General features: G+C 38.5%; 1 protein-coding gene across 4 annotated transcripts in view; it reads left to right on the top strand.

Annotated features, from left to right (window-relative positions):
* Window positions 1-24,015, top strand: part of fam184b (family with sequence similarity 184 member B) — a 50,250-nt gene that overhangs the window by 11,293 nt on the left and 14,942 nt on the right. For 3 of the 4 annotated variants that reach the window (XM_053479897.1, XM_053479900.1, XM_053479899.1), the window contains exons 4-11: window positions 4,043-4,178; window positions 8,351-8,502; window positions 12,630-12,893; window positions 18,571-18,666; window positions 20,434-20,643; window positions 20,754-20,860; window positions 23,383-23,500; window positions 23,569-23,760. In XM_053479897.1, coding sequence (XP_053335872.1) covers window positions 4,043-4,178; window positions 8,351-8,502; window positions 12,630-12,893; window positions 18,571-18,666; window positions 20,434-20,643; window positions 20,754-20,860; window positions 23,383-23,500; window positions 23,569-23,760 — 1,275 coding nt within the window. The remainder of the gene's footprint in view (window positions 1-4,042; window positions 4,179-8,350; window positions 8,503-12,629; window positions 12,894-18,570; window positions 18,667-20,433; window positions 20,644-20,753; window positions 20,861-23,382; window positions 23,501-23,568; window positions 23,761-24,015) is intronic. The other variant, XM_053479898.1, reaches the window with a different exon arrangement.

Consider the following 24,015-nt stretch of genomic DNA (forward strand, 5'->3'; position numbering starts at 1 on the left):
TCATGACGTCATTTAGCTGTGTCCCAATCATGAGTAATCTCAGCCTGACTGACCCTTTCATGACTTTTCATTAAAAAAAAAAAAAAAAAAAAAAAAAAAAAATATATATATATATATATATATATATATATATATATATATATATATATATACAGTATATATTCAGACCTCTTATGCATATATGCAGTGCTTCAACAGTCTTTCAATTTTCAATTAATAAAAGGTCACAAATTTGTAAGGTCATATTTATGTGTTCAGTACCATGCAAGAAAATCTGTTGCCCTTCAGTATCAACTGTAAATATAGATATGTTGCCAGCTAGCGAACAAAAAGTTAGCACTGTCGCCTTGCACCTCCAGGATTTCCACCTCCGGGTCTGTGTGCATGGAGTTTATATGTTCTCCCTGTGCTTGGTGGGTTTATCCGGTTTCCTCCCACAGTCCAAAGACATGCAGATTAGGCTAATTGCCCATAGTGTGTAAATGCATGTGAGAATGATGACCAAAGGCTGTAAAAAATGGGAATAAATACAATGGTCACTTACTGCTAAAACTCAATCTCTATTGGTCCAGTGTTCATCTTCTGTCACTCAGGGCCACTCACATTCCAGGGCACCTGAATCTTGGGGCGGACCTTCTATCCAGAGCGGGCCCGCTTGTGAGGGAATAGAGGTTACACCCATGGGTGGTAGCTCAGATCTGGGAGCTCTTTGGCAGGGCAGGAGTGGATCTTTTTGCATCCAAAGAAAATGCTCACTGCCCATTATTCTTCTTCATGTCAGATCGCAATGCCCCTCTGGGGATTGATGCACTGGCACACTCATGCCATGGGGGCCAGCTCTATTGTATGCTTTTCCTCCAGTGGAACTGATTCTGCCTGACAGAGAGGGTGCGCCAGCAGGGCCTTTAATCCTGGTGGCCCCTCATTGGCCAGCGAAGTTGTGGTATGCAGAGATAGTCAGCCTGCTAGCTGCAGAACCATGCAAACTTCCTCTCATCAGGGACCTTTTGTCTCAGGCAGGGGGAGAGGTAGTGTACCCGTGTCCCGAGCTGTGGAACTTGCACGCTTACCTGGTAAAAGGTCCAATCTGATAGCTAAAGGGCTTCCCCCGAATGTGATTGAGACAATTCAAAGTGCTCGGGCCTCGTCTACGAGAGGCTTATATGCTTACAAGTGGGGAGCTTTTGAGCAATGGTTTTAAGAATGTAATGTTCTTCCATTTCGGTGCTCCGTGGTGGAGGTTTTGTCTTTTCTACAAGAACTATTAGAAAAAGGCCTTTTCTTCTCTACCATTAAAGTATACTTGGCAGCTATATCAGCCTGTCATGTTGGTTTTGATAGAGTGTCACCAGGGGCTCATTGGCTGGCAGTACGAAGGCGACGTCTGCGACCCACATTGTTCCGTCTTGGGATTTATTATTAGTGCTTGAGGCCATCTGTGGTCCTCCTTTTGAGCCAGTTGAGTCTATAGATATGAAAATTCTTTTATATAAGACGGCACTTGCTTTAGTGTCTGCTAAATAAGTGGGTGATCGCCACACTTTGTCCGTGCATCCATCTTGTACGCAGTTTGCTGCTAAGGGTTTAAAGGTTACTCTACGGCTGAACGCAGCCTATGTACCCAAGGTGGTCTCCACTAATTATAGCTGTCTTTGACCTTTATAGCTTTTGTCCCCCTCCTTTTGCTTCCAAAGAGCAGGGAAACATAGACCGTACAGTGAATATGCGCTTATGTGATCAACTGTTTGACCGCTTTTCCAGTCCAGTAAAGGGTAAAGCGCTGTCTAAACAGCGGCTTTCCCATTGGATCGTGGAGGCGATTTCATTAGCTTATAGCAGTAAGGGTCTTCCATTGGCTTAGGGTGTGAAAGTTCATTCAACAAGGGCTATGGCAACATCATGGGCGCTGTTTAAAGGGATGTCGGTGGGTGATATTTGCGCAGCAGCCAGTTGGTCCTCACCACACACTTTTGTCCAGTTCTACCGGCTTGATATAATGACTCCCTCAGTGGCTCATTCTCTCCTCTCTGTGGAGTCCATGATGCAGTAGAGTAGCTATCAGGGTTCTTTTGGCTAACTTTGGTAGATGCTCGGTGGGGCGTGAATATATGTCCCATACAATATGTGTTGTACCAAGTGAATTGACTGAAAGGGAACAAATGGTTATTAATGTAACCTCTGGTTCCATGAAGGAGAGGAACGAGGTTCAACACATTGCTGCCCCGCCTTACAGTTACACTCGGCGAAGAGTGGCTGTTGAACTGGGGGTCAACCGTTGTGACGATGGTTTATAGGTGTAGGCAGGGCTACACCTACGTCACCACAGGTTTGTCTCCCTTTACGGCGTGAATATGGGTGGCTTTAACCAGGACACAAGAGGGCGTAATATCCCATACAATATGTGTTGTAGCTCGTTCCTCTCCTTCAGGGAACAGAGGTTATAGTCATAACCATTCATTCCTAGATGGATGGATGGAACTATTTAAATGGATGGAAGTACTTTGCTTACTGCCAAACTAATTATCACCTACTACATACAGTGTATGTTTGGCTTCCTGCATTGTAATATTCCCAACATGACATGATTCATGAGGTCAGTTGATTGCATCATCAGTTATAGTTAATTAAACTTATATACTTGCCACTGTAGAAACAGTATTTACATTCTGTGTACTTGGAAAGAGACGCACTTTACCTGTGTGCAATCCTACAGTAGGTGTGCTCCATAACCTATACTTTTCCTGTGCCAATACAGCCCCAAGTTTTTGATAATGATAATTCAGATGAAGAACCAACATGCAGCCAGATATTAAAGAAAGCAAAGACATTCTCTTTCTGACAGGACTAATCCGGTTTACATGGTAGAGATATTACAAAGAAAGTAACATCCTCAGTGTGGCTCTGAATCATATGTAAAGCAAAACTACAGCATGAAGCATGAACCATGCGGAGAAAGGTGCCTGAGAAAGCCTGGAGATATTCTTGATGATATTTTGTGTCTGAACATTGGGGAATGTTATTCTGAAAGTATTGGGTAATTTGCTGGTGTGTCTGTTGGCTAATCCGGCCAGCCTCACCAAGTTCTTTAAAACTCTGTTTATACTAAAATATAGTTGGTTCACCCGCTTAACTTTGTAATTTCTACTTGTCACATTGTGATTAGTCATAAATTGGACTCATTCAAAGAAAAAGATTTTCATATAATATAGAATATATATTCCAAGGTGAAAAGATTTTACAGATGACCTCTTATGTTTTCATTCAGACACTGTCATGCCTTTTGCATGTATGTATGTGTGTGTGTGTGCGTGTGTGTTTCCTTCTGAGTGGCAAGCAAGTAGCGAAGCTACTCCGTATGTTTATTGAGGCACGGTTCAAGCAATTCTCCATAGGAATTTTCAAGATGTGGTCAAAATGGGTGTCAATGAGGTGACTTACTTTTTTAAAGACAAAGCAGAAAGCAAAAAGACCAACAAACAAGCAGCAATCAAAGGCATCTGCAGTAATACTCAGGCAAAGCATCCGAAGTGAGGTAGCTCAGCATTAGCTGATCTCCATAGGTTTCAGTTTTAGACAGTACATGAATGAAAATGACTTCTGAGGCTGTAAAATGGAGGAGGAAATGTCTGTAATTCCAAATTTGTTAAATCTCACTGAAATAAAACTGAAAATTTGTTTCAATGACATTTTGCTGACACCCTTATCCAGAGTGACTTAATTTTTATTTTCATTATACATCTTAGCAGTTGAGGGTTAAGGACCTTGCTTAAGGGCCCAACAGGGACAACTTAATGGTCATGGAATTTGAATCTGTGACCTTCTGAGCCATAGTCTAATGCCTTAACCACTGAGCTACCTCTGACCTGACCCCATTACCTGACCCAACTACCCCTGACCCAATTATACCTTGCTTGCTTATTTTTTAAATTAAATGTGGTGGTGTACAGAAGCAAAGCAGACTGTCCAAATACTTATGGACATGATTATATATGTTACTGACTAAAAGGCACCAAGTGTACTATTTTCTCTCATATTCCATCAGGATCTAGAAGAGCAGCTGGAAAATTGCCATCATCGAGTTGCAGAGGCAGAAAGAATAACTAGGAAAGCCGAGGAGGAGCTAGCCGTGGCAAAGGAACGATTATTACTGCAAGAAAATGAACTTCAAAACAAATCAGGTAAACAGTTAAAAGCAACATCCATGTTCTGTTGTACTGGCCATAAACATGCATAACATTTCTGTATAAATGATTATTGTTGTATTTATGTTCACTATTTTTACCAGTAGTTTTTGTATGTATTTGATTCCTAGTATTATGTACATTACTTTTATACTACATGCTAAAAAGATACCTGTCCTCTAATGCAATGTTAAATCACAAATCCCTCCCTAACCCCTAATCAAGGGCACTACTTGGTGTGTGAGACAAGAGGTGTGGTCAATGACTGCTCCACACGGAAAATCTCCCATGAGTGGAGGAGGGGATCCCCATGTCACCCTCAGTGTTTCCCTGACACAGAGATGATGCCCTCCTCCCCAGCCAATGCAGCCCATTCTGTACCCCATCTATTCCTAATGCAGTACCATCCGCGAGCATTTCACTCATTAAGGCTGCAAGCTTTGGCCTATCTGTTCCCAATATTAGTGGATGAGTTAGGCAAGAACTAACCACAGTCTTAACTCCATGATTTTAATCCTAAAACGTCAACTTAAAAAATCCACTTATTGAACATTATGCATACAATTTATATACTATATTTATAAACTGCAATGATAAATAACAAGCCTTGTTAAAAAAAATTCAAATTAAGCTACACTGGAAAAAAACATCCTTCTATCCACTGTAAATAATTGAGGTAATGATTCACACTAAATATTATCAATCTGAACTGTAAACCTAAATTATATTTTTAAGTTGATAACATTGATAAATAATAAATAATTTAAGAGTAAAAGTTGATAAATAATTTGAGAGTGGGTGTAATTCTCTTTTTTTACTTTTAGATTTTTAGTTATCATTTAAAACATTTTATTCTGTTATTATCTATTTGCATTGCAACCACAAAGCTAATAAATGCAAATATTGAAACATATTGAAAAAAAAAATCTTATCAGCACTGCAGTGAACTAGTCTGTATCCACCCTGTAGGCACTTCTCATCTCCACATATATCTGTTCCCAAAACATGTTACCCATGTGAATCATTTACGCATATGTTAAATATAAATGAAGATTATTTGGTGAATTTTCATTTGTTGTGACAGCGTGGCAACTGAAGGGGCTTGAGCAAGTTGAGCAAGAATAAGAAAGAGAAGAAGGAGAATACTTGGGCAACTGCAGCCTCTCTCCATCATTTACTCTCTGGAAGGGTGTGGGTCATTTACCATTTAAAAAGAAGGGTTTTGATATTCTATTTAATTGTTCGAAATATGACAAGAATTTCTATTCAATTTAATTCAATTTTATTTAGGTAGTTATTGGAGGCTCAGGTAGACTTGTAGGAAATTCCAATCCTGATTGTAAGACACTAGCAGTTCACTCAGATACTGCGGCACGAGACCATTTAATGCTTTATATGTCGAAAGTAGTATTTTAAAATCAATGCGAAATTTTACAGGGAGCCAATAAAGTGAAGATAAGATAGGGGTGATGTGCTCGTATCTTCTGGTTCTAGTGAGAACTCTCGCTGCTGCATTCTGGACTAGCTGAAGCTTATTTATGCATCTAGCTGAACAACCAGACAGTAAGGCATTACAATAGTCCAACCTAGAGGTAAGAAAAGCATGAACTAGTTTTCCTGCATCGTTTAGCGACAATATATTTCTTATCTTGGCAATATTTCTGAGGTAAAAGAATGCTATCCTGGTAATATTATCTACATGAGCTTCAAATGAAAGGCTGGAATCTATAATCACACCGAGGTATTTTACTGTTGATGGAACAGAAAGGCCATCTAAAGTTACAGTGTGATATAAAATCTTGCTTCTACAGTAGCTGCATGCGGTCCTATGACTAGAATTTCTGTCTTATCAGGATTACTGTAAGCAGAAGGAAGTTAATTAGCATCCAATCTCTTATGTCCTGCACACATTGCTTAACTTAAGTAAGCTGTTTTTTCTCATTTGGTTTTTCTGTGACATATAACTATGTATCATCAGCATAACAATAAAAACTAATACCATGCTTACGGATTATGTTGCCCAGAGGATGCATGTAAGGGGAAAAGGCAGTGGACCTAAAACTGAACCCTGTGGAACACCAAACTCCACCAGAGAGCTAGATACCGATAATGATCGGTCAAATAGGGTTTGAGCCAGGAGAGGGCTGTACCCTTAATTAAAACTACATTTTCTAATTTGTAAAGAGAAAGAATATGATCAATGGTGTCAAAAGCTGCACTGAGGTCGAGTAATACAACCATAGTTACACAACCCCAATCAGAGGCCAATAGGAGGGCATTTACTACTTTAACGAGTGCTGCCTCTGTGCTGTGATGAGGTCTAAATTCTGACTGATACAGTTCATGTATGCTATTTTTATGTAGATATGAGCTTAGCTACTATCTTTTCCAGAATATTAGAGATAAAGGGGAGGTTTGATATTGGCCTATAATTATTCAGCTGACAGGGGTCAAGGTCAGGTTTTCCTAATTATCAGTTTAATAACTGCTAATTTAAAAGATTTTAAAACATACCCAATGCAGAGTGAGGAATTAATTATTATCAACAGAGGTTCTGTTATTTCTAGCAGCCTGATAGGAATTCGTGCAACATGTCTCTGCTATCATCATTAACCACTGGCAGCACAGGGATTTCATAGCAGTGCTAGCCATAGCTGGTTAAACAGCTAAAGCAAGGCATCTTGTCCTTCTTTCACTTTTCTGGACCTCATCGAACATAGCCAACTAACTGCTTGCTGTCCTCTAGAGCAAAATTCCTAGATGATACAAAAATTACCATATCATACCATTATGCAACATCATTTCAGTCAGATAAAACCCACTTGTTATGATGAATGCGAACTGTAATGACATACTACTCCAAACCTGGTCAAAACCTGGAGCTGAACAATGTGGCTTTTAATGCGAATGGATCCTTATACCTCATGTGCCACGGTAAGGCCACATTGTTTAGGAACTTGTAGGTTGTTCTGTGTAAAACTGATTGTTTAGAGCATGTTTAATTTATTATAATTTTTTTTAAAGAATCGAGAGAAGTTATATTGGTAATGCTACCCACAGACTGGATGTATTTAGTGTTGACCTTTTTCTGATGGATGTAATGCTTGTTGTTTTGCAAGAGAGTCTTGCAAAATGATCAGGAGCAGAGTTAAAGAAATATACAGAGGATATAAAAACACTTGTTAAAATGCTCTAACCAAGATAAATCCCTACAAAATCTTTTCCACCTTTATTGTGACCTATAACCTGTACAACTCAATTAAAAAATAAACTGAAATCATTTAGTGGCGGGAAGCACCTTCTGATTTTATTACAGCACTCAATCTTTTTCGGTAGGAGCCTAACAGCGTGGCACAACTTGACTTGCCCACTCTTTGCAAAAAACATTCTAAATCTGATTGCGAGGGCATCTCCTATGCACGGCCCTCTTCAGATCACCCCAGAGATTTTCAATCCGATTCAGGTCTGGGCTCTGGATGAGCAATACCAAAACTTATATCTTTTTCTGGTGAAGCCAGGAAATTTTGTTGATTTGGATGGATGCTTTGGGTCGTGGTCTTGCTAAATGATCAGTTTCTCTTCATCTTAATCTTTCTAGCAGAAGCCTGAAGGTTTTGTGCCAACATTGACTGATATTTGGAACTGTTCATAATTCCCTCCACCTTTTCTAAGGCCCCAGGTCCAGATGAAGAAAAACAGCCCCAAAGCAGGATGCTACTATTTGGTCATGTGCAGTTTTGTTCTTGCGCCAAATATAACTTTTGGAACTATGCCCAAAAAAGTTCAGCTTTGGCTTCATCAGACCATAACACATTTTCCCACATGCTTTTGGGAGACTTCAAATGTGTTTTTGCAAAATGCTAAACAATATTTATATGTTTGGATGTTTTTCTTCACCCTACCCCATAGCCCTGAATTTGAAATTAAATATTTAAAAGAAATTGAGCTGCACTGCATATTAAAATGCTAAACATGAACCTGCCTATTAGAAAACAAAAAAAGTTGGGTAAGACTTTAAGGCCCTTAAAATGGGGTCACTGACCAAAAAGGTTTGTAAATTCCTATCCTAAGAAGTGTCTTTTTGTGTCTCTCTTTTTGTGTCTTTTTGTGTCTTTTTGTGTCTCTCTTTTTGTGATTGAAAATACTGAGATGTCTTCATTACTGTTTAGAAGAACTGTTAAACCAAAGCTCCTCTCAAGTACGGGTATCTGCTGAAGTGGAGGATCTGAGGTCTCAACTGAGTCGTCTCAACATCAGGAACAAAGAACTGGAACTTCAAAACAGCGGCCGGTCTAATGACCATGCTCGAATGCTTAAACAGGTAATCATGCTCACACAGAGGAAACTGCCTACATGTCCAAAATGTTCAAATTCAGCCACAAAAGCATAAGTTCTGGTGTGGATACAGTAAAATGGCACCTGGTCCTACAGTTTTAACAGTGATTTTAAACCAGAATACTTATTTCCATGATCATGTTGATTTGGTGTTCAAACATCCCCTGGGTTTGGACACAAGTGAAGCACATATTGGACACATTGCTTACTGTATCCTGTTGATAGTGTTAGATGTGATGCTAAAGATATGATTTCCAGGATAATGTGACAGCTGTGTTTGCTTTAGCTGATTTTTATATATACAGTTTATATATAGTGGGGCACAAAAGTATTTAGTGAGCTACCAATGTGCAAGTTCTCCCACTTAAAATAGATGAGAGAGGCCTGTAATTTTCATCATAGGTATACCTCAACTATGAGAGACAAAATAAAAAAAAATCCAGAAAATCACATCAATTTTGTAAATAAATAATTTATTTCCAAACTATGGGGGATGAAATTTTCTTATTGGTCAATAACAAAATATTACTTTGTTATATACCCTTTGTTGGCAATGACAGATGTCAAACATTTTCTTTAAGTCTTTACAAGGTTTTCACACACTGGTGCTGGTATTTTGGCTCATTCCTCCATGCAGATCTCCTCTAGAGCAGTGATGCTTTGGGGCTGTCGCTGGGCAACACAGACTTTTAGCTCCCTCCAAAGATTTTCTATGAGGTTGAGATCTGGAGACTTAAATCTTAAATCTGGTCGACATACAGTACCGTGCAAAAGTCCTGGAGCCACCTCTCAGTTCTTTATATTAAATTAAAGGAAATGGGAACAAATATTACTGTGACAGAATAAAAAGTGCCTAAATATATTATTTTAAAATTGGTTGATTATGTAACAAATGCCGCAGCATCACCAGTATACTAATCATCGGACTGATCATCTGTCATCATCTGTACCTGTGTCTCACCGGTTCATGCCGTATGTTACATGGTTTTATGCTTGAATGATTCATAGGTCACTGTGTGGTTTACAAACAAAAAACATCCCTCTGAAACTGCTCAGGTACAGTGACTGGAATAAGAATGAGAGCCAAAACTTTCCAAAACTAAAAACCTAAAACGTTCGCCAGGAGGCCTGGAAAGCCTGGCTCTTTGGAAACAAAAATATGATAAAATGAGGAGTGGAACAGAAACAGAACTAAATTTAACAAGAGAAACAGGACAGACAAACAGTCCAAATATCACTTCACTTCAGGAAATTTAGCTGAGAGGAACAGGCAGACAGATCAGTTAGGAGCAGGCTCAGAGCACGTCGATAACAATCAGTCAGATTTTCAGGCAAATTCAAGAACAGACTGAGAACTCCATCACAATGCGTAGAGACAACCTGGGAAGGGTGAACTGTGCCTATGTAATATGTAGAGCAGAGAGGCGGGTTGATTAGAGAGAGGTGGAGCTGATTAGGAGTGGCAGCAGATGGAAATAAACAACTGGCAGAGGTGCACTGCAACTCACAGGAATGTGAACAACAAAAAAAAACAAAGTACATAAAGTCACTGGAAGATTATTTTTTTAATTACATGTACACTGCTTTATCAAAAAAGTCACCATTTTATAAGGGTCAAGTTATTGGGCCGCATCAAGCAAAGAAAACAACTATGGCAAAAAAGCACTGTTTAGAGAGGCTAATCAGAAACAAGGTTTCAATCTACTAGATCACAAGTAATGGAAAAGGGTCATGTGTTACGATGAGTCCAAATTGACCCTATTGATTGATTGATTAATTCATTCATAATTTTTATTTCTTTTAAAATGTATATCAATCATATTCTTTACTTACATCATCATTCTTACATTTAAAATTCATTACATCTGTTTAAAAAGGAGTAGGTTAAAGTATAAACTTATTTTATAAGTTTATTGCAGAGCAATGTGTGTGTCAGGGTAAGAAGGGAAGCACATGAAGCGATGCATCCATCATGCATGGTGTCCACTGTACAAGCCTCTGGAGGCAGTGTTATGAACTGGGGTTGCTTCTGTAGCTCAGGTCTAGACTCAGCAACGCTATGTGGCATAAAAGGAAGTCAGCTGACGACCTGAATGTACTGAATAACCAGGTTATCACACCTATGGAGTTGTCTACCCTGATGGTTTGGGCATATTCCAGGACTCACATTGTGAAAGAGCAGTTCTGGGAGCATGAGGAATAAATTTTCAAAAATGACCCAGCCACCATAATGTGCACTGTAATCAAAGCTACACATAAATTAAATCAAATGAAATCAAATGAAGTGTGCCTTTTTTTTCAAGTCAGTGTAAGGCAGTGAGAAACTGCATTTGTTTATTGTTTACCCACAATGCTCATATACATATCTATAGAGTAACATGTCTATTAAACAGGTTTTTAATTGTGAACTTGTCTGTGAAATAAGCAAACCCATATATCATAGGTACAGTGGCTTGCAAAAGTATTCGGCCCCCTTGAACTTTTCCACATTTTGTCACATTACAGCCACAAACATGAATCAATTTTATTGGAATTCTAAGTGAAAGACCAATACAAAGTGGTGTACACGTGAGAAGTGGAATGAAAATCATACATGATTCCAAAACTTTTTTACAAATAAATAACTGCAAAGTGGGGTGTGCGTAATTATTCAGCCCCCTTTGGTCTGAGTGCAGTCAGTTGCCCATAGACATTGCCTGATGAGTACTAATGACTAAATAGAGTGCACCTGTGTCTAATCTAATGTCAGTACAAATACAGCTGCTCTGTGACGGCCTCACAGGTTATCTAAGAGAATATTGGGAGCAGCAACACCATGAAGTCCAAAGAACACACCAGACAGGTCAGGGATAAAGTTATTGAGAAATTTAAAGCAGGCTTAGGCTACAAAAAGATTTCCAAAGCCTTAAACATCCCACGGAGCACTGTTCAAGCGATCATTCAGAAATTGAAGGAGTATGGCACAACTGTAAACCTACCAAGACAAGGCCGTCTACCTAAACTCACAGGCCGAACAAGGAGAGCGCTGATCAGAAATGCAGCCAAGAGGCCCATGGTGACTCTGGATGAGCTGCAGAGATCTACAGCTCAGGTGGGGGAATCTGTTCATAGGACAACTATTAGTCGTGCACTGCACAAAGTTGGCCTTTATGGAAGAGTAGCAAGAAGAAAGCCATTGTTAACAGAAAACCATAAGAAGTCCCGTTTGCAGTTTGCCACAAGCCATGGAGGGACACAGCAAACATGTGGAAGAAGGTGTTCTGGTCAGATAAGACCAAAATGGAACTTTTTGGCCAAAATGCAAAATGTTATGTGTGGCGGAAAAACTAACACTCCACATCACTCTGAACACACCATCTCCACTGTCGAATATGGTGGTGGCAGCATCATGCTCTGGGAGTGCTTCTCTTCAGCAGGGACAGGAAAGCTGGTCAGAGTTGATGGGAATATGGATGGAGCCAAATACAGGGCAATCTTGGAAGATAACCTCTTGAAGTCTGCAAAAGACTTGAGACTGGGGTGGAGGTTCACCTTCCAGCAGGACAACGACCCTAAACATAAAGCCAGGGCAACAATGAAATGGTTTAAAACAAAACATATCCATGTGTTAGAATGGCCCAATCAAAGTGCAGATCTAAATCCAATCGAGAATTGTGGCAAGATCTGAAAACTGCTGTTCACAAACGCTGTCCATCTAATCTGACTGTGCTGGAGCTGTTTTGCAAAGAAGAATGGGCAAGGATTTCAGTCTCTAGATGTGCAAAGCTGGTAGAGACATACCCTAAAAGACTGGCAGCTGTAATTGCAACAAAAGGTGGTTCTACAAAGTATTGACTCAGGGGGCTGAACAATTATGCACACTCCACTTTTCAGTTATTTATTTGTAAAAAATGTTTGGGACATGTATGGTTTTCTTTCCACTTCTCACGTGTACACCACTTTGTATTGGTCTTTTACGTGGAATTCCAATAAAATTGATTCATGTTTGTGGCTGTAATGTGACAAAATGTGGAAAAGTTCAAGGAGACCAAATACTTTTGCAAACCACTGTACTTACTGTACGATTGGATGTACTGTATATACTACTTACAGCAGTGCTGGTGTATGTTTTAGCATGCAGATGCCTTGTCTTCCATGCGCTTGGAGCTGCAGCGTGCTCATGCTGAGGAGATACAGCGCCTACATCAAGAGGTGGAGAAAGAACGAACAAATGACAAGCAGGAGTTGGAGGAGGAAAAGAGGAAAATACAGAAACATATGGAGGAAGAAAAGGCCCGTCTTAAGGAGAAACTAAGGAAAGCGTTGGAAGAATTGATCTGTAAACATGCAAGTGAGTTGCGCCAAGTGCAAGCCTCACTGGAGAACGAGAGAAAACAGGTAACAACTTCACCCGTGGAGTCAAGAGTTATGACATCGTAGTCACAGTAGGCATACTTGGGCACCTGCCATGTTGGTATACTAGGTGCAAATCTTTAAAACTGAACATGTGTAAGACTTTTTCTTAACATCATTTCAAGTGAATGGAAAAAATGTGGTAGTGTTTTCAATCTCCTGCACGGAAAGTAACGGGGGAAAAGCAGCATAAAAGGTACCATCAGTGCTTAAGTTAACATAAGCTTCCAGAACTGATTTAATGCACCATGGAATAGATTTTACATTCTTGTTTCTGGAACTGTGGTAGAGAAATGTAATTTTGTTCTTTTATAACATGCCATAGTGTTCCCTCAGGTGCTGTTTTACTGACGGTGGTAGAGAAAGCTGTCTACTTTAATAGGACATCTGTAAACCTGCACATTTGTAAAAAGTGGTTTTATGGCTTACTATATCGTTTTCTGTCAGCTTGAACTATATGTCCGTTTAGCTCTGAATTGTCTTATTAACGAGGTGGTTCCACCCACACAACTGTCACTCATTCAGTGTTTGTTTGTTTTCTGTTTGTTTTTGTGTAAACTTTAGAGCCTGTTGTATGTAAAAATACAGCAGTTTCTGAAATCCTCTAGATGTGTAGAGGATAAATTGCATGAATGTGCAGGTATAGAGAAAGTCTAATAAAGACGGGATGGTTAGTGTAGGTGTATGGGTAGGTGTACTGTATCTGTGAAGGCCAGAGCATATACAGCTCTGTTTTGAAAATGACACAAATATTAATTGCTGTCTCAGTTATTATGATGGCATTTTGGATATACTCCAGAATATTATGTAGAGTGATTAGATGAATTTGCCAAAAAAATAAACTTAATTCCGCTCCCCAACCCCATCACCTCCAGGGTGCCCATGAAAGTCCAGCAAGCGGCAGGACCCTGTCATAAAGTCGATTCAGCTTTGGGGTCGGTGACCTCACCAAAGCAGAGCCTGCTCAGGAATAGCAGAAGGCAGGTACTGTATGAGTGCATCTGCACGCACAGTAAGGCAAAGATTTTTGGAGGATGGCCTAATGTCGAGAAGGGGAGCAAAGAACCCATTTCTCTCCAGAATAAAACATTAGGCATAGCCTGGTATTCTGCAGAAGGTACAGGGATTGGACTGATTGTTCATGTGTGGGGTTGTCCTGAGACCATTCATGTGTGGGCTTGTGTCTCAGCCAAAAGAGGTGGGCTTACTCACAATTTTGCCTAAAAACACAGCTATGAATAAAGAACTTCACCCAACCATCCAAGAACAGTTTGTTGATAAATAATAACTTTTCCAGCATGTTGGAGCATCTTGCCACAAGGCAAAAGTGATAACTAAGTAGCTCGGGGAACAAAATATCGAAATCCAGGGCCAGGAAACTCCCCAGACCTTAATCCCATTGAGATCTTCTGAAGAGGTGGGTGGACAAACAAATTCTCTACAAGCATTGATTAGGCAAGAATTGACATCAGTCAGGAGTTGTGAGTTTTTTGAGTCCTGAGAGAGTGAGAGTGTCAAAAAGGGTCAAGGGTGCATAAACTTTATGTAATTGTCAATAAAAGCCTTTGACACAGATACTTGTAATTATACTTCAGTATACCATAGTAACATGAAAGACAGCAGACTTTGGGAAAATTAATATTTGTGTTATATTCAAAACTTTTGGCCTCTGCTTTACAGTGTGTATACAAAAGAATCACTTCCTTTTAACTTATTACTTATTACTTATTAATTTATTACTTTGTGGCCTGAAATGAAGACAGTCTCAGTTTTTGTTTTGTCCAGCCTTATTTCCTCAGTACACATTTTAACATCCAAGTGAAAAATATAACATCAACATGATAGAAAAGAATATGAAAAAAAAAAACAGAATCACTGAGTTATAAAAGAATCACTGGCCCCTTGTGGGAGATAACCACCTGTTGAAGTTGCCTTCAGTTTAAAATATCAAACATTTAACAAATTACTTACAAAGAGAATTAAAGAAGATTTCAGATGCCACGCAGAGCTGGTTGAAGTAGGTCAGGCTTTTATTGCAGCAATAAGAACCCAGATGAGCTGGCCTAGCCTTGCTTTGGATCAGAACCAAAGCAGTGCCAAGTCCAGACTGACTTCACAGTAAAAAGCATTCTCCAGTCTCCTCCCCTGTACATTCATCTGTTGACCATAGCAAATTTTTATTCCATTATAATCCAGTTTCTATCAATTAATTTTCCATTATAATTGCACCTCGTTATCTGACTCCCTGCGCTTATAATTTTTTCCATTATAATTCATTTTCGTTAATAATTATTTTCCATTATCTTTACACTTTTTGTATCTTTTTATAAAAATATAGGGGTGGCACTTGTTTTCAAGGCTTTTTTCTTTGTTTTTCTTTGGTTTGTTCTTCATTTCTCAAGAGACCAGCCATAGGTAAGCATCTCCTTTGCACTATTTTACTTATTTGCCTTATTTTAACCAATTCAATGTTTTTATACATTTTATTCTATTTTATAGCCAACTGCGATTTCTCTATTGATGACTTCATTCCTTTGGATGATTCGGACAGCCAGGGCAGTCCAGATCGTGTTTCTTCTGAGGAATTTTATTTCTGTTGATGCTTTTATCCTGGCCCCTTATGTTTTGTATTTTAAGCTTTTATAATTTGTATTTTATATTATTACCATGTAGATACACATTTTTATTCTGTGTTTACTCTTGTTAAAATATTTTATTCATAAAACTAGCTCTGTGTCTTTGATTTTCTCTATTCCTTATTTGCCCATCCAGTCTTCCACATGGCCATCTACGCACACACATACTGTCTCGCAGGGAGATTCCCCTGATTCTTTTCAAGTTTAGTTTCAGTGTACAATTTATTACCTAGTTCCCCATACACCTCGTTAGCCCCTCTCCCCCATTGCTTGGTTACCCGTTCCCTTCATGCCTCTCTTTTTATCTGGTTTCTAGTGCCTGGTGCTTATCTGGTGTCTGTCACCTGATTATTTCTTCTGTCCTTGGTTTTTTTGTTGGTTTTTCCAGGATTTTTCTATCCTACCTGCTTTGCCCTTGGTTTTTTCTATCTGTTGGTTGTTCCTGGTTTATCCTACAGTTCTCAAGAGACAGACCATGTACTGTATAAGCATCTCTTTATTTGGTAGATGCACATGCTAGTCTACTTTTATTAAACTCAGTATTCTTAAACTGATCGTGTGTCTTTTGGATATTTGTCTATATTCCTATATAGACATGTGTACGTGTATATAACATTTGTTTTTGTTCCTTCATTAGTGTGCTCGAGTCTCTGCCAAGTCCGACACCTGGCACCTCATCTTGTCTTATCTGGGTCACTCTCACCATCCCCTTACTGCTATGTTTTATGACCTGTCATACTCCCTGTCTGCTTTTCTCACCTAACATCTACATTATTTCACTAAGATTAATATTATGTTGATTAATATTATCATATTGTTACATTGCTGCATACACAAATATATTTAATTAAAATATGCTTACACCCTTAAAAATGACTTGTAAACCTAATCAGGTGAAGCTAATCACCTTCTCAGTGGCACACAATTAACTTTTAACTGTGAGCACCTCAGCGAAAAAATAGCTTCCCTGGAGCATTTCAGTCCCTGGTAGTGCAACTGAAGCAAACAATGAGTAAAGTAAAGCAAAGTAAATACCGCTGGATAAAACAAAAACGTCTTCATTTCAGGTTGCAATTCAGAAAAATGTGATTATTTTAAAAAGTGTGAGGTGATTATTTTCCATACCCACTGTACAACACAGTGGCCCCATTTGCATGTTTATAGTTCAATAGAAAAATCAGCATAGCCATGCTGCAAAATCTAGTTAAAATTTATGGTCATCTGATGTTTTATGTTTGAATGGGAAAATTAGCATAGCCATGTTACAAAACCTAGTAGTAGCCTTTTTAGAAGAAGAGAGGTTGTTATAATAACAAAGAGGAACTAAACAGACAATGAGATGTTCAGAAAGGACATACTATGGTTGTGGTCAGGTGTTTGCAAACATTTGGCCATATAATATAGTGTACAAAAAATAGTGTTCAAAAATTTACTTGTTCATATCGAACAGGACCACTCCCATCAGAATGGAACAACTCCATCATAGGGTAAAGGGATCAGGTTTTAACCAGATGTGTAGTCATTTTTTCTGCTCACTAAATGTTGGGTGTGCTTCCTTAGGAACTAGCAGAATATTGTTATTTGTTAATTATGTTGATGTAGGGGTGTCCAGCAAAAAAAAAAAAAAAAAACAGCTGTTTTTGGGCAAAAAATTTTTATAACTACTTTCGCATTACAAGTTGCTGTGGGAACTTTTTTCATCTAGGTTGGAGACCCCTTTAAGACAAATTTTGACCAGGTTATTAACCATCAGACGGTTATACAGACTATGCGACAATGTGCAGTACATTTTTCGGTTTGACCTAGAAAGATACAAATACCACAGCTCCAATATATGCACGTACAGCTCCAATATATTCATTTTTATGTGACTTGGGCCTAGATGCTGCATATATACAGTACCCACAAGGTGTTGGTATGCTGTCAGTATGCTGGAGTCTCCCCTAAGAGTATCACAGGCCTAATATGTACTCAACAGAGTACTCTGCGGTTAATAAATTGATTACAATTTCATAACCTTTGTAACCACTTCTGCAGTAATGGGCATTACCTCATGAATACTCAGGAGCAAATGTAGCAGGCACTGGTTAGATAACTGTCATGTTTGCCGGAGACATTCATCTCAAACTTATGCATTCACTCAAATCGGTTTACATTTGAATGCACATTTAATTTTGCATCTTGAGTGATTAATGAAATTGCCCATGACGCTTACATGGGCGACTATACTTCGAAATCTATTAGGAATTTGATCAGCTGTGCCTGTTAAACAATTCAGTTTGGTTAGGCACTCATCTCCACCACTCACCAATAATTAGAGAGTAAGAAGCAGGCCACTGAAAGTACACTTTCACCAGGGTCTGATTCTTCATAAGGTAGCTGTAATATGCTCTTAAATTCTTTATGTGAATTCTACACCTGCAGTCCTGCTATGTAAGAGCTCTCGCATTTGTCGCATTCCTGGCGCCAACTCCTTTTCAAACTCCTCTTTCAAAATAGTAGGGCAGAATTCCTGTTCCAGGGGGCTGAGTAACCAAGCCTTCTGTCCCTTTCAGTCATGGTCGTAATGGCATCATTTTAATTTAGTTATTTTTACTAGAGGCCTCCACAGCCATGTCTACATAACAGCTGTTCTTTTAAAACCATGCCAGAAACAGTTTTGAGACCTCTATGGCTAATAATAGAATCATCAAAAAACAAAAGGTAGATGTTTAGCATCTTGAAGCTGTCAGCAATTCTTTGACAGGACAGGAATAGGAAAAAGTACAAGCATTGCATATTGGATAACTTTTATAATCCATCCATGTGGGATCACGGGTGTGACTTGACTACTTGGCGGGGAAACAAACAAACAGGTATAATACTCCATTTGTTTCAAAGTAAACCTTCCCTGGCTGTTAAGCACAAAGCATATAACTTACATTTTCTGCCGATTTATAGTGTGAAACCCCTTAATTCTATAGGCTGTTAACATTCCTCTAAGTTACTTGCTGCTCAGAATTTGTGTCCCGTATGTCCCATAACAGGCAGAGGAATTGAGAAAGACTGCAGAGGAAGAGAGACATGGCCTGGAGATAGAGAGAGGGGAACTACATGAACAACTAGAGCTGTCTAGTACAAAGGTAAGGACAACTTTGTGAAGAAAACGCCATACAAAAAAAATTATATGCAATTGTTATATGGATGGGAATCAACAGAAATCAGATTGCATTCATTTTTGGCCAAGATTTTTTTATTGATGACAGGAAATTTACATCACTTCATAAAATCTTCTTAGGCACATTCCAAAGATTTTTAAATGAGTTAAGGTTAGAGCACTGTTGTGGCCAGTTAATGTGTGAAAATCATTCCTTGTGTTTCCAAAACCACTCTCACAAACCGCCTCAAGAGTGGCATGAATGTACTCATACAGTGGATAAAACATGAAGGGTGCTCCGTTTTAAATGTTCTATTTTTTATCCTAACACAACAATTGTTCTGAAATGGTGTTAATCTGGACGCGTCACATGACTTTTTTTCCCTTGCTCCAATTTCAAAATTTTGCAAAATTGAAGCCAGTTTTTTAATAAGCCTGACTAACATGGTTTTCTTATGGTCCCACAGCTGTTTAATCATTTGTCAGTTTCTGCCTTGTGTTTGTGTGGAGATGCTCTTACTTTAATTGTAAAGCATAGCTGTGATTACTACTGTTCTTTTTTTAATATGCAACTTTTCCAAGTATCTCTATTCATGATTTTTTTAAATAGAGATGAACACATTTCTTCCACAAAATTGGTGGTTTAGATTTAGCATTTCAGGGTTTAATGTGTTGGAGGATTATTAACCCAACTCCTGTCATTTTTGTAACATTATCTATTTTTTTTTCCCCTGATGCACGCCAATAAATTGTCTCCTGAATTTTTTTTTTCTAATTCAGATCATTTTTAATCATTATGTTGATGTAGAGGTGCCATGCAAAAAACAGTAAATCTTTCTCTGATGGTAAATACTATGTAATTATACGTGCTGACATTTAAAACAGTTTTTCAATTTATAAGGCAATATATTTTGACTGTTATTATTGTCATTGCTCTCTTTAAACCTAAAGTAATTAACAACTTACTTTTAAAGTAATAACCAGCATGGTAGCTATTAAAAAATATAGAGAGAATGTCATTTAAAATTAGGGCTGGGTGCTGAACTTTAAATTTTTAAGGCCGATTTGATCTTTTATAGTAACAAAAAAAAAATAACACATATGGAATTAGGTAATTATGTAACAAAAACAACAGTTAGTTGTTATTTTAAGACACATGAAACTGGCTCTCATGAAGGCCATCCCAGGAGGGCGAGACCAAAACCTACCTCTGCCGCAGACGAGAAGTTCATTTAGAATTATCAGCCTGAAAAATGACCAATTAACAGCACTTCAGATTAGAGGCGTTATGAAGTCTTTACAGAGCAGAAGTAGCAGACACATCTCACCATTAACTGTTCAAAGGAGATTCATGCATTTTTTCGATGCCTTCAGCATTCCTTTACAATGTAGAAAGAAATAAAAATCAGGAACGATCATGGAGTTAGAAAGTGACCCCAAACTTTTGAATGGTAGTGTGTGTATATATATATATATATATATATATATATATATATATATATATATATATACCACATAATATATATATATATATATATTATAGTAACTTAAAAAAATTATATATATTTATTAATATTATATAAATATATATAGTTACTATAATATATACGTTATGAATATATGAATATATCACATTATGTATATATTATAGTAACTATATATATTTATATAATATTAATAAATATATATTAATTTTTTTAGTTATACATTCACCTAAACCATATAATGTGCACAATATATGTTTCCTCTGCAGATACGTAAACTGGAGGAAATGATACAGGTTCTGGAAAAGGAAAAAGAAATTTACAGAAGAAATGAGGAGGAAAGAGAATGTGAATGGAAAAGGGAAAAAAAGGCCGAAAATGAGAAGGAAATCACCAGCCTGGAGCCTCTGTGCAAGTCTGAGTGTGAGAGACTAAATGAAGAATTGAAAAACACACAGCATACTATAGAGCAAATGCAGGTATTTACACACACCAACATTTAAAAATATGTACACTGCTCAGATATCAGCAAAGATAACAGAATAAGATAAAAATACCACTTTTTAATCCCTGATAATGTAACTTCCAGGTTGAGTTTGCTATGGAGAAGGAACAACTGCAAATGGAAATATCCACTCTTAAACATGAGAAAAAGGTACTACAGCAGTCAAATCACAGTGTGGAGGAGAAAATAAGGTATGTATGTGGTCATTAGGCAAAAAAGAGCATTTACCATAACAGCCATTTCAGATTGTTGTTAAACTCTACAAGATGCAGTAAATATAAAATATCTCTGGTTGAAAATTAAAACTCACCTAAAACCATGTGTTATTGTCTGATGATATTAGAGTATATTCTTTTAGGTATAAAATGTTTGGCAAAAAACAGCTTATAAGACAAAGATCACCATATCCACAGTAAAGCATGGTGGTGGCAGTGTTGCCTCAGCTAGAATTAATGTTTTAGCCCAGATAACATATATGTACAGTATGTACTTTGGCATGGTGTGTGCAGATTAGGACTCAGTGATTTGCAGCTTGTTGGCGAAATAGCACAGTGTTCTTTTTTTTTAAACCAGGTCTAGGAAGTAAAGAAATCTTAAATCTCAAAGAAACTCACACATTTGTTTCTGTAAAATGTCTGTGCCTACCTGGCCACAATGAAGGCATTACAACCATGTATCAGCACACACTAGGCATAACCTAGTAACAGACTTTATTAACTTGAACTGGAAAAATCGAAAGAAATCAGCCAACACTTCAGAAATAAATGCGAACCTCCGCAAGTCTGGTTCATCTTTGGGAGCAATTTTTAAATACCTGAAGGTACCATGTTCATCTGTACAAACAATACTAAATAAGCATAAACACCAAGGGACCACACAGCTATCATACTGCTCTGTCTCTTAGAAATATAGTGCATCTGGAAAGTGTTCACAGCGCATCAATTTTGTTATGTCACAGCCTTATTCTAAAATTGATTATATTCATTTTTTTTCCTCAGAATTCCAAACACAACACCCCATAATGACAACATGAAAAAAGTTTACTTTAGATTTTTGCAAATTTATTAAAAATAAAAAAATTGAGAAAGCACATGTACATGAGTATTCACAGCCTTTGCCATGAAGCTTAAAATTGAGCTTAGGCGCATCCTGTTTCCCTGATCATGATCCAAGATGTTTCTGCAGCTTAATTGGAGTCCACCTGTGGTAACTTCAGTTGATTGGACATGATTTGGAAAGGCACACACCTGTATATACTGTATAAGGTCCCCCAGTTGACAGTTTATGTCAGAGCACAAACCAAGCATGAAGTCAAAGGAATTGTCTGTAGACCTCTGAGACAGGATTGTCTCGAGGCACAAATCAGGGGAAGATTACAGAAAAATTTCTCCTGCTTTAAAGGTCCCAATGAGCACAGTGGCCTCCATCATCTGTAAGTGGAAGAAGTTCGAAACCATCAGGACTCTTCCTAGAGCTGGCCGGCCATCTAAACTGAGCGATCGGGGTAGAAGGGCCTTAGTCAGGAAGGTGACCAAGAACCCGATGGTCTCTCTGTCAGAGAACCTTCCAGAAGCACAACCATTTTTGCAGCAATCCACCAATTAGGCCTATATGGTAGAGTGGTCAGAAGGAAGCCACTCCTTAGTAAAAGGCTCATGGCAGCCCATCTGGAGTTTGCCAAAAGACACCTGAAAGACTCTCAGACCATGAGAAACAAAATTCTCTGGTCTGATGAGACAAAGATTGAACTCTTTGGTGTGAATGCCAGGTGTCACGTTTGGAGGAAACCAGGCACCTCTTATCACTAGGCCAATACCATCCCTACAGTGAAGCATGGTGGTGGCAGCATCATGCTGAGGGGATGCTTTTCAGCACCAGGAACTGGGAGACATGTGAAAACCTGTGCTCTTGACCTCAGACTGGGGCGACGGTTCATCTTTCAGCTGGACAACGACCCTAACGACCCTCACAGCCAGGATATCAAAGGAGTGACTTTAGGACAACTCTGTAAATGGGCCTAAGTGGCCCAGCCAGAGCCCAGACTTGAATCTGATTGAACATCTCTGGAGAGATCTTAAAATGGCTCTGCACCGACGCTTCCCATCCAACCTGATGGAGCTTGAGAGGTGCTGCAAAAATGAATGGGAGAAACTGGGTTACACTGTGTTGCTATGAGGATATCACTATAGGGGTCTGACACCAGGAGCAAGTTGCAGTAGTCTAATTTGAAAATTAGGTACTATACAAGCACCTGTGTGGTCTTTGAATAGAAATGTCCACATCCACTTAATGTTGTATAGAAGAAACAAGGTCCTGTGGCTTGCTCTAATTTCCTGCTTTCAACAGTTATGGTAACTGTTTATTGGTTAATGCCTGACCATACATGCCACTCCTTGACATTTGCCACTGTAATCAGATGATCAGTGTTATATCTTCATCTTGTAATATTATGGCAGATTGGGTGTACATCCCTAATTCATATGCAGTCAGACCACTAAGTAAGTTTGGTCAGTGATTTTTTTTTTGCCTCAGTGTATTTGCAAATGTACAAATGTACTGAAAAATTGAGCAATCAATCTGTGATCAATCTTTCAGCTTTGATTCATGGAGTTTAAACAATATTGCATTAACCATTGGGACTTACATTTTACAGGCTCAAAAGATAATTATAAATATAAGCATTATTTTTAACACATACCATCTGTCTGTTTAGGCTGCAGTTTGAGAAGCATTTCTCTGATCATGTCGCAGAGCTACAAAAAGAGAGAGAAAAGGAGATTAGAGACATTAATGAGCATTGGCAACATAGAGTAGAGGAACTACAGACACAGGTAACTTTAACTCATAGTTACTCACAGTTGTTTATCTTCTGTAAACTAACTTTATGCTGTTTCTATAGCTGGAGGAGAAAAATGTTTTATGCAAGAAGAGTGAGAAAGAAAGTGACAGAATGGAATGCCAGGGCAAAGAAGAAATGGAGACAATGAAGCTGGAGATTCAGAAAACAATAGAAATGAACAGCTCGCTCAGTGCCCAGCTTTATGCCACAATTCAGGAGAAAGAGAAGTTAATAAAGAAACAGCAGTTACAGGTAAATTGAAAGCACTGTCCAATTTAAGCCTTTCTTTCTGAGTGCATGTTCCTCCAGTGCTTGTGGGTTTCCTCCAGTTTCCTCCCACAGCCCAATAACATGCAAATTATGCTATCCAAATGGTGTGTGTGAGTCAGTTTGAGTGTGTGAACTGGGATGGATTGGTACCCCATCCAGGGTGGCCGAGTCTCCTGGGATAGGCTTTAGGGTTCCTGCAACACTGTACAGGATAAGTGGTAGTTTAATTCAATTCAG

This window comes from Clarias gariepinus, chromosome 20 (assembly GCF_024256425.1).
Source record: "Clarias gariepinus isolate MV-2021 ecotype Netherlands chromosome 20, CGAR_prim_01v2, whole genome shotgun sequence".
NCBI lineage: Eukaryota > Metazoa > Chordata > Actinopteri > Siluriformes > Clariidae > Clarias > Clarias gariepinus.